Here is an 18660-nt window from a genome sequence, read left to right as displayed (position 1 = left end):
TGGTCTCATCATCTATTTCATTAAAGCTTTCATATGATTTATCATTTGGTTTAAGTCCTGTATAAATTAATATGCCTCTAAGGCTTTACATTAACATATCCAATATCACACTTAGATTCAAATCTTAGCGTCATTTCTATCTCAATCTCATTTTCAATCATATAACATTTTCATATCAATATTCACATCTCATTTCCATAATCGAATATTTTAATTAGTTTCATAGCATCACCGACCCCTAGGGGTAACATTCAATGATCAAATCAAACATAAGCTATTCAAGTATTTCAATTCACATTTCAACTTATATCATTAACCTTGTAGTATTTATGTTTTGGCCCCTATTAATCGAACACAAACTCAATACCAAAATGTAGATTAAACCACCAACGCACCTATAAATCCACCCTTTGATCATTGGTACATAATCAAAATAATACATATTTAGCACTCATCGGTGTATAATTGAAATAACATACTACCGACGCTACCATGTAAATGTACACGTCCACCCATAGATCATCAATATGTAAATGAAGTAATACATGCTTAGCACTCATCGATGTATAACCAAAGTAATCGTTACCAATATTAATATAATGAATCCTATGATATGTTAACTATATTCGAACTCTATCCAAGACCATTTAATAGGGGTTTATAAAATCAACATATTCATTACCCAATACTTTTCCTAATACTTTCATTTCATTATCATGCTTTCACACATCTTTCATGCATTCATCAAATTTTCATCAATTCATAACATAAATTCAATATTTTATTAAAAATAATTTTATTAATTGTTTTTATTTTTAAGACATGTATTTAAATATGCCGGTATATTACCATCTTATAAATCAAATTATTATTTATTTTCACTTTGCTTAGGGAAAAAAAGGAAATTACGTACTATTTTTTTACTTTATCATTTCTAAATAATAAATTTATTACATACTTACAATTTTTTTAATTTATCATTTTAAATTTGATTTTAAATAATATATTTAAATATGTTGATTTGCACGTTTACTCGGATATTCATACTTAATCCAGTTTTTCTTTTTTTCTAAAATTGTATTATATTTCTAAAAGAGTTTATCTATAATTTTCATTAAATCCATTCTTAAAAATTAGATGAATCAAGCTCAAAAAATTATTTTATTTATTTTTAATTTATTTTTAACACTTTATTTTTAAAGAAAAACGAGTTATCAAACCGACTCGGTTAGACCGATTCTGATCTGAGCAAGCATTTTTCTTAAAATTTCAGGCCGCGAACCGGCCCAACCAGGCCCGTCCATCAACCCCTCTAGTATTGGCGCCCTTTTGGAAATTGGACCGCTAAAACGACGTCACGGTAGGTGAATAAATAATATAATAAATATTCCGTTAATTGAAAAGGAAAGAAACGCATTGTTTACCAAGGATTCTCACATAAGGAAAACGAAAACAGTGGTACTTGAGTGATCTTCTCTTTAAAACCTCCTGATGATTTTCTATATAAACAAGGCAAATCACAAAAAACCCTAAAATCTGTTCGCGTTTTTATTTTTAAAGTAGGGTAAATTCTCATTCTCCTCTTTGTTTTTTACCAGTACTTTCCTTTTTTTTTTGAGTTCTACATTGTTTTTTTTTTGTAGAGATTTTAATCAGTAATTTCCGTGAGCTTTTTGTGTGTGTTTTTAGTAAATTTCGATCAGATTTTCCTTTTGGTTGCTAAACTGTATAAGTTTCTGTGAAAACTGAACAAAAAAGCATCTACATTGTTATAAAGTTTGAGTTTTGTTTGAAAAAGTTCCAACTTTTTTGTTTGGCTATAATGGGATTCTCAATTATGATTTTCTTTTTTTTTCCGTGGGGGGTTAGATTATTTGAACGTGTGTTGAAAAGGAAATTACTTCACGATAATTAGTTTTCCAAGTTCTGATGCAACAATCTAAACTTGGGTTTTCTTTTGTTTTTATTGAATTTCCATAATTTGCTTTACTGAATAGGGTTACAGTTTGAGCATTTGGATTATTAAGTAGATTTTATTGTTTAATGTATGTGCTTGTTTCATAGACTTGGAAATTTGTGTATCTATATTTATATAAATTTTGATGTTCTAATTATTTGTTTTATATAGATTTTATACAATCATGTTTGTGTCTTGCTTATGTATTTTTCATACTATATATTTCTGTTCTGCAACCATTATTTCCAATATTAACAGATTTGTTGTTTGACTTTGAAACCATAAGATTTGTTTCAATAGAATAAGTATATGCATCTTGGTATAAGCTCTAGATTTGTGTTTGCTTGTAACAGTCATTAAATGCCTAATTCAATAGGTTTAATTTGATACACAAACCTTCTTAAAGAGACTAACATGTTCACTTCCACTTCCATAATTTGTTTGTTGCTGTATACATATAGGAATTGAAGGAGAGTAGTGCATAGGCTCAGGCAATCATGGCCATCTCAAGTGTTTGTCCAACTGAGGATGCTGTTCAAGCATTTTTGGAGCACTTGGTTGATCCTTTGCTACCTTCTAAATATGCAGTTCGGGAAACTCCATCGCTAGCTACTCAGGAATTAGTAGCCAAACAGGTCCCTTTCTTTACTTCACATAGAATTACATTCCGATTTTCATTCTCACCTGTGATCTGTTACTTTCTCTTTGTGTCAGGGGACTTGTGTTCTTTTAATAAGCTGAATTGCTTTATCTAATGGTAAAGGAGGATTATATGTTCTTTCAATAAGGCAAATTTTGGAGTTGTAATTGCATTTATATTGAAATGAGACTACCTTTTTCCCAGATTACAAACTTTTAGTGCTTTTGTTACATATAAAAGAATTTGATGGTAATGTTTTGTTCGGAATGAGGTAGGACTGTCTGGAAATGACTAGAAGATAATATAAAAAGTTTGGTTGGGAGTTGATGTCATGTACCCACTTTCTTCAATAGATGCATAAATATGTGGTCATTTAATCCATTCTTATATTTCTTCTTTTCCTTTCAAAATTCTCCTTTAGGTACATGCTGTTGTGTTACTATACAACTATTTCCTAAGGAAAAGACATCCGGACTTAAGGTATCTAGATTTTGAGAATTTTTGCAAGTGGGCTTTAGTTTTGAAGCCAAATTTGAAGTCACATATGAAGCTCATGGTAAGGACTGATGATACTGAGTTGAGTGAAGTTGAAAGTCAGTTTTCACTCCTTGAGAAAGCCATCCAGGATGCATGTGTTATATCCAGAAGTTTAGATGCTTTAAGCGCCAAAGGGTTGCCAGTTTCGAAAGTTTCCATTCTTTTGACTGACCTGTCAAAAGAGAATTGCATCTTGCTGGATGGTAGCATCACTAGGGGTGTACATTCATTGATTGAAAAAGATGTGAACGAGTCCTGCTACAGTCCAGATTGTTCTATTGAGTCCAAATATATGAGTAAAAGAAAAAAAGTCCCCAATAAACGTGCACGAGATGAATTGGATGCTAATGAATGTTGTTTCCAGCAAATTGCTTTCTCAGCTGTTAAAGAAGCAACAAAGAATGGTAAGCCACTACCATTTTATGTTAATGTTGAATAAATACTTAAATTTGCATTTTCTGGTAGTTAGTGTAAAGATGGTGATGTTAGCCTTTTATTGTGACTAATATTAAAATTTTGAATTCTGAGTGGTTGCATTTATCGAAGCCTTGAAAAATTAGGATTCTCTTGTGTTCTGCTTATTTGACCAAGCAGTCTAGTTTGTTGGGGGTTATGACCCTCAAAGGACCCTCCAAATATATGGAAAAACTTTGAAAAAAATTTAACGGAGTTGTATCCAACACTCACAGTCGAGTTTAAGTTACATGGAGGAAATGTATTAAGAGAATTATTTCTATTTAAATGTGTTTCCAGTGTGTGTAGCATATATAAAAACTTTGAAAAAAATTTAACGGAGTTGTATCCAACACTCACAGTCGAGTTTAAGTTACATGGAGGAAATGTATTAAGAGAGAATTATTTCTATTTGAATGTGTTTCCAGTGTGTGTAGCATATATAAATGCTAATGTTTGTGCTAAATTGGGCAGTGATCAGTCAAAGTGATCTTAACATTATTGAAAGCCATCTTGTACGTTCTTTGAGTAAAGACAAGACCGCCACTCGCTTTTATATCATGCAGTGCGTTCGAGCAGCAAAAGCTCGTTGGATTCCTATTAAGGACGTATTTGACAGGTTTGGTTCTAGTCAATGCTTGTAAGATGATGTATGTTTTCTGGTTAAGAAATAATTTTGTCACCCACCAGAGAGGGAGTGCCCGAACTTTTTTTTTTTGTGCATTTTTCCTTTTTTGTTAAAAAAATTCATTCTAAATTGCTGATGAAGCTTCTTGTATTATTAGCTTGCGAGGACCATTATTGCAAAAGGTTTCCTCCAGATGGATGCACTCTCCTGTTGTTGAATACTTCCACCTGCTTCCTTATGCACCGATCATTTCTCAATGGTTCTCGAGGTTTGTTATACTTATTTTATGTAGGCTAAATTACTTTCACCTGCATAGGGCCAAAAGATGTAATTTGTGTGTGTATGCACGCATGCATTTTTCTTTTGGTTAATCATCTCTATGCAAATTGTGTTGCAGGGATGTCTTTCCTATCAGTTTCGAAGAACAGGAGTATGTATAGGAAGTTGTAAATGTAAATGGCTTTGAAATGACCGAAGAACCTTCAGAGCCCGAAGTTCAAAATAACAGGAATAAAAATCTGTTTGATGGTGGTCGAGTAGAGGCTTCCAGAAACAGCAGCGATGCTGAATCAGAGAAGCAGAATAAGAAGAATGATCATTTTACTAATGACTTCATGGATGCCATTAATGGGCCTTGGAATATGGATATGGACAACCCTTCTGTGGTTCACAATGAAAAAATGTCTACTTCAAAAAATGTAGCTGAGAGAGTCCAACATGATTCTCTGCTAAAGAAGATTACTTCTCGGGCAGAGCATGATTTAAATGGCACGACTGATGTTGCTAAGGTGTGTCCTGATTACTGCTTTTGATTTTGTTAACAGTTGAAAAATGCTAATTAGATTCGGGCTCTTTAAGGAACTAGTAGATGCCGTATTTCTTTACACAGTCTGCATACTTCACTAGGAATATTTCGTTAGTACAGTCAAGTTCTGGGAATTTTCCATGCTTACTCATGCTGAGTTAACCATCGAAAATTGTTAATCAGATTACTATATTTAACCTTTTAAGCTTTATGTTCTTTTGTCTAGACATCCTATTGTTTTTCGATGCAGTTTGAGGTGGCTAACTCAGCAGTTCGAAACCTTAATCAGCACAAGAATCAAAATGTTATCACTAGAAAAGCAGCATCGAATAATACGCCTGGTCAAGCTGGGATACTTATGGGTAATCATGCTTCGGTTATATGTGAATCCAACTCCAAATGTTCAGCCAAACTACACAATGCCATTGCGTCAAAGGATCATGTCTTGTCGAAAACTGCTCTGAGAGTTCTACTTAATAAAAGGGATAAACTGGTATGATTTTCTTTTGTTCAAATGATGAATGCCATGCCACCTTCAAATATTTGACGCACAAAGATTTTACTAGCATGCAGCCGTAGACCATATAAATTCACAACATTATAATCCATCTTTTAAAAGTCCCATTTTGAAGTGATTTGTGCTCCTTTCTGTCATAACTTTTTTGTTGATGGATTACTTGATTATATATTCTCTTTGGTATTTTGGTTTGTATCTGCAGGTTCTTCAGCTTCGCAAAATTGGAGATGAGATTGCTCAATGTGATAAAAAAATGCAAACAATCTTGAATGGTATCTTTACAAACTTAATAAGTCTTACACCGGTTCAAGTTTATATATATGAAAGAAGGTCAAGATATTATTAGGTGATTTTACGTAAATGCGATTACCTTGTGTTTCTCTATAGTGAGAGTGGATTTATACACAAAAGCATTGCCCTTTTACGTAAATGCGATTACCTTGTGTTTCTCTATAGTGAGAGTGGATTTATACACAAAAGCATTGCCCTTTTTCGATTAATTCACAATGTTGGATATCATATTCGTTGAGAGCAGTACTGGTTTTAGATCCATAGATCCTAGTCTCTACTTTTTCCTACTGTTGTAGTTGGATTAATATTTAGTCATTGGATTTCTTAGCTCTTCTTTCCAAATTGTCATTACTTTTAGATTTGGAAGTAACTTTAATTAACTCGAAGCTGATTTGGTAATATGTTTTCCAACTTTGTATAGGTGGTGAAGATGATTTGGAATTAAAATTAGATTTGGTCATAGAAGGTTGTAATGATGCATGTCCAGAAAGTACTGGCGAAGAGAGGACTTCCAAAGATTACGAAGACCCGTGTTGGGCCCAGTGCAAAAAACGAAGCAGATCCTCAGAGGAAGCATCCAGCAAGCAAAATCCATGTCAGGCAAGTTTAATCAAATGTCCTCAACTTTTCTTTCCATCTATGAATTCAGAGCCTGGTATGTTGGATATGGGTATAAGAACCAAAATTTGGATGTGATCTTTATGATAGATCCATAAGAAACTAAAACTACAATTATCTCTGGGGTAAGATGTAAAGACATTCATTATCGGCAATCCGAAAATTAAAATGTGGTAATATATCATGTGGTCTTTTTGTATTGACCAGTTCTTATATGCTCCAAAAGCCCCCATAAAGTGGTAGCTGGGGCCATAAGTCGTAATTGGAACTTACAGGCTTTACCATTGTTTAGTATATCATGCATGCGCAGATTATTTAGCTAACTTGACCTAAAAATTCCCACTGAATTCTCATGTTATTTAAATACCACTCCGAACAAGTTTCACAATTTCTATAACTGGCTAGATTGCGTTGTCATGAATAAAAAAAAAAAGGTATATAATGATCAATATTTTTCTCATTGCGCAGGAGCTGGATGGTATATGCAAAGAGAAGAACTGGGTATTGCCAACTTACCAAGTATTCCCATCAGATGGTAAACTCTTTTAACTTCAACATGCAGTCGGAATTGGTATATAATTTAATACAGTATAATTGATAAGCTTGTCCCTTAACCCGAAATGATGAGGCTTTCGAGGGATGATTGTTCTGTGACTGTAACATGTTGTCTAGAACTAAGTTACTCGTACTTGGGTATCGTAGAAACAAGAAAATAGTGCAAAAACTAACATTACCCTTTCGAATTATTTTGAAGGTGGATATCAAGCCAAGGTAACTGTAAAAGGGACGAACTTCGAGTCATTGAGCTTGGGTGATGCATGTCCAAAACCCCATGAAGCAAGAAGCTCAGCTGCAACAACGATGTTGGCCAAGTTGCTTGACCATGTCTAGTGGGTGAAATGAAACAAACATTAGCTTCTTGATTTTGGTTCCCATCATATATATTCAACTTTTTATAGGACGTCCTATTAGCTTGCTTACAATAGTTTGTTAGCTACTTCTTTTGGTTTGAATATTTATACGTCGTGATTATATGATATGATTACGACTGGAAAAAAATCATTAAAATAGGATACAAAAATATATGATGATATGAAAGATCTTTTTCTTGTTATGATCATGTTTAATATATTTAATATTTTGATTATCAAAATGAATTCTTTTCAACTTTGTCACTCAATTTTTAGGGTGTTTTTCGTTTTAGCCACCCAAAAATTAAATGTATTTTCATTCTAGTCATCCAACTTTTAGGTTGTTGTCAAATTGGGTAAAAAATTGTGTGTATTATTTTAGTTTGTACCGCTTTATCACTATAAATTTTATTTTTTAGGTGATCAAAATGAAAGTAACTTAAAAATTGGGTAACTAAAATGAAAATGTAAATTTGATATGGCGTGTATAGTTAACCGCCATTAGAACTTTTAATGCTTGGGTGATTAAAATAAAAGTGTCTTAATAGTTGAGTTATTAGAATACAATAATTTTACTTTTGAGTGATCAAAATGAAAACGATTTAAAAGTTAGGTGATCAACTAGGGAATTTACCCTTAATAATTTTATAAATTTTATAAATTTTGAATTGCTCATAATTTGTATTAAAAATTTTTAAAGCATCTGTGCATCTGTGTCACGAGTTCGTTATTTTTTTTCGTGTTTTGTATTGTAATTGAATTAAAACAAGTCTTTAAGTGCTTGCTCATTGGTCTATTATGAGTAAACAGAACTATTAGAATAATAAATAATTAATTAAACTATATACTTATTCTTAATATAATTTTTTATTGATTTTATTTGGTGTCATATAATCATTAAATAATAAAATTACAAAAATATATCTATACAGAATACATATCAATTCGATAATATTAATAGTTATCAAGTGAATAAAAAAATTGGGCGTGGGCCAAAACGTAATTTTAACTAAAATTCAGGAAGAATGTGTGGTGTACGTTTAATTTAATTAGTCAAACTTTAGAAAATCTATACTACTAAGGCCTTCCCTTTATGACAAGTTTTGGCTTTATTTATTTATTTATATATTATTATTAACATAAAGGTTAAATTCCAAATCGAATCCCTCTATCTTTTTACTATATATAAAAATAGTTAAATTTTAATTTCGATTATTATATTACGTTCAAATTTGAGACTTAATATTTATACTTTACCTTTTTACATGATTTAGTAGCTCAACATTTATATTACCATTACTTATTAATCAGTCTAAATACTTTATTTTAATTTTTTTAATTAAAATATTGACGTGAATTTTAAGAATTATTAACATCATTAAAATTCTCTATTAAATTCAAATCTATTACGATGTCAATTTTTTATCACATGGCTATTAAGTGAATATTTTTTAATTTTAAATTTTTATACCAATAATTTTAATAGAAGAATTTATTACGATGTCAATTTTTTATCACATGGCTATTAAGTGAATATTTTTTAATTTTAAATTTTTATACCAATAATTTTAATAGAAGAATTTCAGTACCAGCTAGCCCTAAATTCTTAAGTTTGAAAAGTTAATGTACTAAATTATTGAAAATAAAATTGTAGAAACTAAATTTCAAATATATAAAAAATACAGAAACTTAAAACAAATTGCAACATTTAAATTTTAACCTTATAATTTAACCCAAAAATAATTAACTCCCAAAATCATACTAGTTTATAAATAATTTAAATATATATATAATTAAAGTTGCGGTTGAAGTGTTGATGAACTTAAACACCAAAAATAAACCCAAAATCCAAAAAGCCCAACAGAGTCCAAAATTTTTAATAAAATAAAAGTGAAAACGAAGCAAATTCTAGGGTTTCTCCTCCCTGCTATTGTTGTTGTTGTTGTTTTCCCCTTATTTTGCTAACAGAGCCTTCTCAAAGACGACATTCAACAATGGCGAATTCAATGGCGAAGTCTTTCCTTCAAGCTGCAGCTACTGAAGAGGTTGTTTCTCCTCTCAGAGTTGTCCAGATCGAAGGCCTGGTATTCCTCTTTTATTCTCTTTTATATATATAATAATAATAATTTTGATTTATACGTCGTTATCCATGAAATTTGAACTTTTTTAGGTGATATTGAAAATAATCAAGCACTGCAAGGAGTTTTCACCGGCTTTGGTTACCGGCCAACTTCTTGGATTAGATGTTGGCAGTGTTCTTGAAGTTACCAACTGTTTCCCTTTCCCGGTAATTCCGCAAATATCCTTATTGTTATTATTTTTATTATTATTATTCTGTTTTCATGTTTTCGATTTTGAATTAGAATGTTTTTTTATGTTCTAATCATTGGTACAGATCCGCGAGGAAGATGAGGAGATTGAAGCTGATGGAGCTAATTATCAGCTTGAGATGATGAGATGTCTAAGGGAGGTTAATGTTGATAACAACACTGTTGGATGGTAATGTCTTGTCTTTTTTGCTGGCTAGCATTCTGTAGTTCTTGATGGATGTTGTCTTAGATACTTAAGGAATTATGAATCATAATGCTATTTATGATGTCAGTTTGGTTCGGTTAATAGCGGATGGTGATACCATTCTTGCTGTATGCATATGTTGTTAATAGTTATATTTATTCTAATAATTTGTGCTTTAGTTAATGGTAAAATCGTATACTCTGTACTTTTGTTTAATGCAGTTGTCTTTCCCTGGCATATTTTCAGGTACCAATCAACGATTTTGGGCTCATATCAGACAGTTGAGCTCATTGAGACTTTTATGAATTATCAGGTAGAGGAAACATTTTTTAACTTTGGTGGCAATTTTATTGTGAATCTCCTGAATTGCGTATAAGCCTGTTGCTAATGATGAACACGAGATCTCTCACCATTCTATGGATTGATAAAGAAAAATAATTCCTAATGTAAAAAGGGGTCTATATCTGTTTGCTTGGACTGACAACTTTTTGTGCCTTTACATTCAAATTCACTCATCAAAGTTTAGTTCTTCATTTTTTTTATCTGCTTAATTGGTAAACTGTGCAGGAGAATATTAGGAGGTGTGTATGCATTATCTACGATCCTTCGAGGTCTAATCAAGGTGTCTTGGCTCTTAAGGCTTTGAAGCTATCTGATTCTTTTATGGAACTTTACCGAGCTAATAGCTTTACTGGAGAAAAGTATGGTTTCTCCTTGCTGTCAAAAAATTATGAATATGAATATCATGTGATCTCATATTGATGGTCTCTCTTGCTGTTATAGGTTGAGGGAGAAAAACTTGTCATGGATGGATATTTTCGAGGAAATTCCTGTAAGCTTCTACCGCTTTGACTGTTTACTACTTTTATTAAGTAATATAATCAATCATAGAGACTGCATTATCCTTTGATCATACTGGTGTACCTTTGATCATACTGCACCTAATTCAAACAAGTGAAGCATCATGATAATTGCTCTCATATGATGAATGGCCAACTATTTCAGCAGTGTTAGAATGCGAGATGAAAATAAACCAACAAGATTAAGAATCTGAAAATCTGATCCAATCAACCTGAACCCAAACCCAAAACTGATCCGAATCCTATTTGATTTTAGGAAGTCAACAATCCAAAGCCAATATTGCTCAAATTTGAAACGAAAAGAACCCGAAACTGCTGACCCAAAAAACATAAATGACCCAAACCAAAAACAACCAAACCTGAGACTATCTGAACCTGAAATTAACTGAACAGAAATGACTTGGGAGTTCTAAAACCCAAATTGACCCAATCCAGAACTAACCAGATTCACTCAATATTGAGGATTTGTCATGATTTTTATCGTGTAGTACTTGGAATGTTACTGATAAGTTAGTTTAGTTGCAATAGAAACGATAATCGTTCCCACTTTCATGTTAATTTTTGTGATACTTTTGTAATGACAGATCAAAGTCTCAAATTCTGCCCTTATCAGTGCCTTTATGACTGAGCTGGAATCTGACACACCAGTTACACAGGTGCACTATATAGTGTTGATTAAATAATTTTTAGTTGTACCACAGTAAAAGATCTTGTATCTGTGAAATTTGTCTTCTAACTATAATTTTTCACTTTAGTGTGATTATGATCGTCTGCAATTGTCAAGCAATCCATATATGGAGAGGAATATGGAATTTTTGATTGAATGCATGGATGATTTGTCAGTGGAACAGCAGAAGGTATGAATTCTTGTTTCTCCCATATTACTCCGGTGTCATTTCTGTTAATTTTATGTTTAACATAAATAGCATTTCTCTATTTCCCTTTTGGCAGTTCCAATTTTACTACAGGAGCCTGTCACGTCAACAAGCCCAGCAACAGGCATGGCTTCAGAAAAGAAGGTAGTATACTTGATCTCTGTCGCTCAACTCTTCATTTTCCTTGAAGTGCCCTTCAAGGACCCTCCTAATGTATGGAAAACCTAGAAAATAGCTTAAGATACCTGTGGTGGAACACATACCTGTATCCACATTTACACCCTAGTCTGAGTAACATAGCTTGAGTTATCCATATTATTGAAATGAATTCCATCTGCTAGACTTATGAATGATTTTACTGGGAAGAGAGGGGAAAGGAAAAAGAAAATTGTTTTCCAGTGAAAGTTAAAAGTTTGAAGCTGCCTCTCTTTTACTTGGATAAACAGATTTTGTTTTATGAAAATGCTTCGTATTGTGCTTTTGTTCCCTTAATTCACCTAATTTTATGTATTTCATCTCTTTCGTAATTGTAGGGCAGATAACATGCAACGAAAAGCTGCTGGGGAGGATCCTTTGCCTGAGGAGGACCCTTCAAATCCCATCTTCAAGCCAATCCCTGAGCCATCACGGTTGGAGAGCTTCCTCATAACAAATCAAATCGCAAATTACTGCAACCAAATCAACGGGTATGTCTGTTTTAGATCTAACAATTAATTTTTAGGATAACCTGACTGACATAACATCTCCTGCAGGTTGACATTGTGAAGTCTAGTAGTGGTTATAATGTACCTTTTCAACCTGTTTCTCTGATTTTTTTTTGTTTCACTTGTAGTTTCTTCCTTTTAGACCGGAATCAATGCACAGTGCAACATAATTGAAAACCATGCCTCTCCTTGACCAATCTTCATCTAACGGTGTTAAAATAATTTTGCAGGGTTTCTGGGCAGAGCTTCAACAGATTGTATTTAATGAAATCGTTGCACGATAACTGAAACTCGCAATGTCGTCTGCAATTTTTTGCAGGTATAAATGATGCATTGTCTAGATTAGCTGAAAATTTTTGCAATATCTGAGTAGAATTATAATTTATGGTTGTGATTTTTATTTGAAGATGAATGTGATTGAAAATTTTTCCCATGCTGTTAATGTTTTACATTTAATCTGTAAGCCTGATCATTTGCCCGCATTAAATCTTAGTATTACTATTTGAATATGAAATGACATTTTTCGTTGGATTTCACTAAATATTTGAATATATGTTTAATTATTTTCTTTGCATATTTGAATTTTAGTTTATTTTTAATTTTAGGAATTTAGCCCCTATTTGAATTTATAATTAATCTTAAATTGAGAACATTCGCAAAAGAATTTTGTTAAATTAGATTGTGGTATTTTTAAAATGAAAAATTGAAGTCGTCGATGTTATGTTGATTTAAGAAAAAAAATAGGATTTCCACTTTGCTTTTCTAAGTGGTGCTTAAGAATTTATATAACCATATATTTAGAATCGAGAATTTTGCAATTTCAGAATCAACAGTCATCGTTTGTGTTTTCAGTTAGTCGGGTATTAATTTAGTTGGGTAGTGAAAATATGTTTAAGTCGCATTGATTTAGTTGTGGATAATGTTGAAAATACTTAACTTGTAGATATTTGATGATTTTAGGAGCTTAATGAAATTAAAAAAAAAAGTATTGTGGGTCTAATTGAATTTTTTGTGATTAATTCAAAAATTTTAAGAGAGCTGAATTAAAATTTTTAAAAATTTGAGTGATCTAATTAAAATTTTTAAAAATTAAAAATTTCCAAATCTTGACGCTGATGCCCTATGAGTGTCATACACTATCAGTTAAGATGATACAGTTAAAGGTTTAAAAAACAAATATAAATACCTTTATTTTTTTAAAAAGAATATTGTTTATAATTGTTAAAAATATATAAATAGAAAAACATTAAATTTGAAATTCAATACCTGAAACGGAAACAAATAATTATAATAATATTTAATTATATTTAAATAAAGTTAATAGTTTTTATTTTCATGTCTTTCAAAAAATTTTATTTACATGAGCGATAATGTATTGTTTTATTATTAATGGGTGGTACATGACTGATGATGTATAAGGATATTTTTGTCATATTACATAAAAATAATAAAATATACACAGAATTTGAACTCAAACTTACACCTTTTAACATGTATGTATTTTTTCATCTAATCAAATATTGATATTAATTTTTTATAAATATATTTAGTATATAATTTTATTTGTGCGTATGTCATAATCAATAATAAAAGATACATTTGATAAATATGAAATTAATATGATATAACATGATTAATTTTCATATATTTGGTTTGGAATATTTACTAATTTGTGTTTTGTATATTTGCATAATTTTGATACAAAAAAAAAAAATATGACATGCATATAAAAATTTATTAAGTCTATTATTAAAGGAGAAATTAGTAATCAGTAATGCATAAGTGAACTGAAAATCGCATGAAGTTATCATTAAAGGAGAAATTAGTAAAAGTAAAAGAAAATTTTCAATAACAGAAAAATAAAAAACGAAAAAGAAATAGCCTCTTTTTTTTTCACAATGGTTCCATTCTTTGTGGAACCGGGGTTTTGATAACTTGAAGTATTTGCACCACTTCCGCCATTGAAGGCCTGCTTGAAGGTATCTGAGAAGTACAAACCAGTGCTAATTTCAGCACTGGAAACACCTCATCTTCTGGATAATCAACCATACCTAGATCAACACAATCCAACACATTCCCTTGCTCGACGGAAACTCGAACATGATCACTCAGTATCACGACATTATCTTCCCCATACTCAACCGGCCTTCGTCCGGTCACAAGCTCCAAGATTAACATCCCGAAACCGAATACATCACATTTTTCATTGACCCTTAAGTTTTGACATGCTAGCTCTGGTGCTACGTATCCTAGTGCACTCTGAAACCTGTTGCTGATCACATGCTTTTCGAGCTTCGTTAAAAGCCTTGCTAATCCAAAATCCGAAATCTTCGGATTGTAGTTCTCGTCGAGGAGGATGTTACTTGGTTTTATGTTGTAATGGATTACTGGTGGCCTGAATGAGTGGTGCAAGTGAGCCAATCCTTTAGCTGTTCCAAGGATTATCTTGAAGCGGTTGGACCACGAAAGTGGTGGGGCTGTAGCTGGTCTTTCATGGAGTTTTGTTTGCAAGTCTCCATTAGTTGCATACTCTGTTATCAGAAGTTGAGATTGAGGTGTCCAATAGTATCCTTCCAGTGATATCAAATTCGGGTGCCTTGCTTTTCCGAGAACTCGAACTTCTCGGTCGAAGTCTTCTGGATACTGAATCATGTTCGATATCACCAGCTTTTTGATTGCTACGAATCTTCCTTGAGGATTCAATGGGACCTTGTAAACTGTTCCGAATACTCCTTCACCAATCTCTGCAGCTTTGTTGAGGAGGATTTCAGGGTTGCCGATCCCATTAGTCGATAGCTTTGAATCGAACAAAATGAGCTTGCCTGCGGTTGGACTTCCGGATCTTGTTGAACTTGAACACATGCTTTCCAGTGCTGTCTCCACAAATTCGAGTCGCCTTCGAACTGAAATGTTTAAGAGGCTGATAATTATCACCCCGCATACAATCAGAACAGCTGCTGAAATTGCGATAATGGCAGAAACACTAAGGGAGTTACGATGATGGAATCTTATTGGGTTTGCAGATTCGTTTCTTCGCCTATGATCACCCATTCGACCCTTATACGCATCCGGATCGAGAACTAAAGGTTTCGGCACATTCAACTTACACGGTCCTTTCAACAATGGCGAACAAATCCCCAAATTTCCCTGCAAAGCACTTTGATCCAAGCTTGGAAATATGCCTCCTACAGGAAGCCTACCTATAAGTTGATTGTATGATACATTCACAGCAAGAAGATTTTCCAACAACCCGAGCTCTTTTGGAATTTCTCCACTTAGTTCGTTGAATTCAAGTTTGAGAATCTTAAGCTCGGTCAACTTCGAAATCGATTTCGGGATTGAACCGGTTAGATTGTTGTGAGATAATGTCCTACAAAACAAGATACAGTTTCGCATAATCATTAGTCCAGGAAATCATAGCTTAAATCATGATAAAACAAAAATGGATTAATGAGAACTTACAGTGAGTACAATGACGAACAGTTGCCAATCTCATCCGGAATCGGCCCAGTCAATGAGTTCCCATCTAATTGAAGAATAACCAAGCTCCCAGATTCACATATATCCCCTGCAACATCACCGGATAAAGCATTGTTTCGAAGATCCAACACGGTCAGGTTTGGAAATAACCCGAGTTCTGGTGGTATGCTTGATTCAAGCTTGTTCCAAGATAAGTTCAAGTACCTCAGGTTAGCAAAAAGCCCCATTTCTGCAGGAATTGTACCTTCAAGATTGTTTCTAGACAGATCCAAGTTTCGAAGAGACTCGAAAAGACTACTTGAACCTCTCGGGATCGAACCGTTTAACCTATTATCAGAAAGATCCATATCTTCCAATCCCAGATCAAATAAACCAGCTGGTATGCTACCAACGAGCTTATTATTTGACAATCTCAAATATTTTAGAGTTTTGAGATTACCAGTTGATGATGGCAAGCTACCTGTTAAACTATTGCTTGAGAAATCCAAGTGTTCCAAGCTGCTTAAGGTACTAATCCATGGAGGAAACTCACTGGTGAACATGTTATATGATAAACTGAAGAAAACCAATGAATTTAGTCTCTGAAGAGAATCTGGAAGTGGTCCGCTGAAAAGATTATGGCTGAAATCCAATGAATTTAGATGAGGACATAGTCCAATATCTGCAGGCATTGGTCCTGAGAAGCCATTGAATTGTAAATGGAGCTGTTTTAAGTAATGCAATGCTAAAACACCTTCTGGAACTGACCCAGAAAATGAATTGTAAGACAGATCCAAAGCTCGAAGCCGATACATCGACCAAATCCCAGAAACAAAATCTATGTTACCAGAGAAATGGTTTTTGGAAACATTAAGATAATTCAAATATGAACATTTAGACAATGTGCTCGGTAATTGGCCATCAAATGAATTCTCAGATAAAGAAAGGAATCTAAGTGAAGAACAAGTTTGAAAGAGTTCTTCAGGGATTGAACCCGAAAGAGAATTCCCGGAAAGATCGAGGAATCTAATCGAATTCATGTTAACAAAAGTGCTAGGAATTGACCCAGAAAGATTATTATAACTAAGATCAAGCCTTTCAAGACTGTTAAGCACACCAAATGCCCGACCAATTATCCCACTGAAATTGTTACGAGACAGTGATAATACCTTCAAATACTCCAACTTTTGTAGCCCTTTGCCGATCTTTCCCGATAATCCTAAACCATCAAGAGATACCTCTGAGACACGACCGTTGTTTGGGTTGCATTTGATGAACCGCCATGAACAAGGCGAGTTATCATCTTCATTCCAGGATTCAAGATAAGATGAAGGGTCTTTGATATCTGATTTGAACACTATCAAGCCAAGTACATCATCGTTGAGTTGAACGGAAGAAGACTCATCATCTCCCATGCAATAATAATCCATGCAAAGAAGCAAGCAAATCAGAAAATGAAGAGAACCCTTCGTTAACATCCCCATTGTTCTCTTCTTCTTTTTGAAACCCCACCCTTGAAATTAAGCTTTTTCAGTGCTCAAAAACAACGGGTTCGTTCATAGTTTTTTGCTAAAGAAATGCAGGTTTTTTGGTTCAGTGATAGTACTGTACTCACGAGACTTCTTTTTCCAGTTTTGAGATGAGGATTCTTTCTTATAAAAATAAAATAAAAACTTGAGAAATCGAGAAAACAGTGAATCAAAGTGAATATGAATTCAATATACTGACATTCTTAAATTTGGAGCTCGAATATCAATTTTACAGTCATGTCGTCCTATCAATGGTTTAATGCTATAACCAATCCTTGTATGCTTTGTATTTTTAATATTTAGTCCCTCTATTTTTAATTTGATTTAAAAATTAAAACCCAATCCACAATACTCTTTGAATATGTTTTAGTAATTGAGTTTTAATTTTTAAACCCAGACTTTTTTAATATTGAAGTGCTAGTTAAATTTGATGAAGTTTATTAATTTTTAAATAGATAAATTTCGATTAAATTTCAAAAGTTTTAAAAAGAAATACAATGACTGCATGTAACAATTAAACAAAATTGCAAGTCAAGATTTTGAAGAGTTTCAAATATGCTTTTTCTAAGTTAAAATATCTTTCCAATCCTTATACTTTTCATAAATTTAAAATTTAATTTTCTATCTTATTTTCATAACTTTTATCTAACTTTTCAATTTTCAAAATTTTATTGAAAATGCAAGAAAAGATATTGAAGAGTTTCAATTTTGTTATCAACTAAGGCATGGAAACACCCTTAAAATATGCTTCAAATCCTTATATTCTTTATAAATTAGAAATTTAGTCCCTCTATTTTATTTTTACAAATTTTTTCATGCTTTTCAAATTTTAAAATTTAGGTCTACTTATTGATACCATTAAACTATTTCTGTTAGATTTAATGACTTGATCTTTTGAAATAATAAAAAAAAGAACATTATAATGAACCTTAAATTAATAGAGGAATTTTAATTGCTATAACGATTGGACTTGCATTTTTAAATTCAAAAAATAGATCTAAAATCCTTAAAATAAAAATAAAACTAAATTCTAAATGCTCAGAAAATATAAGAACCCAGAACACATTTTAACCTTTATAATAAACTTGAAGTTTTGAATTTCAGTTATTTTTCTTACTACAAACAGATTTTTCTTTTTTAATATAAATATTCCACTTAAATCAATATAAAACTAAAGTGATTTCATAAGTTTTTTTATAGTTAATATTTTAGTAAAAAAATATTCAAAAATCTAAATTCTTAGCCTTTTACAACAATTTCAAATTGCTCACTTACTATGTCTTAGAATCAATGAAAGGGGGTGTTACGTTACCAAGGTGAGCGTGAAGTGATGAGACAAAGCAAAAACAAGTGGTCGAAACA

General features: G+C 32.4%; 3 protein-coding genes across 5 annotated transcripts; 2 read left to right on the top strand and 1 right to left on the bottom strand.

The window, feature by feature from the left end:
- The first annotated feature begins 1406 nt into the window (after positions 1-1406).
- Positions 1407-7560, top strand: LOC121221002 (uncharacterized). Of its 3 annotated transcripts, XM_041101276.1 has the most exons (7): positions 4373-4483; positions 4613-5003; positions 5271-5513; positions 5740-5809; positions 6250-6428; positions 6915-6981; positions 7201-7560. In XM_041101276.1, the coding sequence occupies exons 2-7, from the start codon at positions 4683-4685 to the stop codon at positions 7335-7337; spliced, it is 1017 nt and encodes a 338-aa protein (XP_040957210.1). In that variant the 5' UTR covers positions 4373-4483; positions 4613-4682; the 3' UTR covers positions 7338-7560. The 3 variants fall into 3 exon arrangements, with proteins under 3 accessions (XP_040957212.1, XP_040957211.1, XP_040957210.1); XM_041101278.1 differs by lacking the exons at positions 5271-5513; positions 5740-5809; positions 6250-6428; positions 6915-6981; positions 7201-7560 and adding exons at positions 1407-1564; positions 2419-2592; positions 3019-3538; positions 4062-4206 and having other exon boundaries at positions 4613-5008; XM_041101277.1 differs by lacking the exons at positions 5271-5513; positions 5740-5809; positions 6250-6428; positions 6915-6981; positions 7201-7560 and adding exons at positions 1416-1559; positions 2419-2592; positions 3019-3538; positions 4062-4206 and having other exon boundaries at positions 4613-5008.
- A 1609-nt stretch (positions 7561-9169) lies between these two features.
- On the top strand, positions 9170-12851 carry LOC121221001 (eukaryotic translation initiation factor 3 subunit H). Its single transcript, XM_041101275.1, has 11 exons — positions 9170-9441; positions 9528-9644; positions 9753-9856; positions 10118-10184; positions 10439-10572; positions 10655-10703; positions 11316-11387; positions 11487-11588; positions 11683-11750; positions 12140-12292; positions 12541-12851. Exons 1-11 carry the CDS (start codon positions 9352-9354, stop codon positions 12596-12598), a joined length of 1014 nt encoding a protein of 337 aa, XP_040957209.1. The 5' UTR covers positions 9170-9351; the 3' UTR covers positions 12599-12851.
- A 1242-nt stretch (positions 12852-14093) lies between these two features.
- Positions 14094-17503, bottom strand: LOC107890526 (probably inactive leucine-rich repeat receptor-like protein kinase At3g28040). Its single transcript, XM_016814995.2, has 2 exons — positions 15773-17503; positions 14094-15680 (listed from the first exon to the last, which is right to left on the bottom strand). Exons 1-2 carry the CDS (start codon positions 17251-17253, stop codon positions 14204-14206), a joined length of 2958 nt encoding a protein of 985 aa, XP_016670484.2. The 5' UTR covers positions 17254-17503; the 3' UTR covers positions 14094-14203.
- Between the last annotated feature and the right edge of the window lie 1157 nt (positions 17504-18660).

Source organism: Gossypium hirsutum, chromosome D09, assembly GCF_007990345.1.
Source record: "Gossypium hirsutum isolate 1008001.06 chromosome D09, Gossypium_hirsutum_v2.1, whole genome shotgun sequence".
NCBI classification, from domain to species: domain Eukaryota; kingdom Viridiplantae; phylum Streptophyta; class Magnoliopsida; order Malvales; family Malvaceae; genus Gossypium; species Gossypium hirsutum.
Note: the sequence above shows the minus strand (reverse complement) of the source record. Positions and strands in the feature narration are given on the sequence as shown.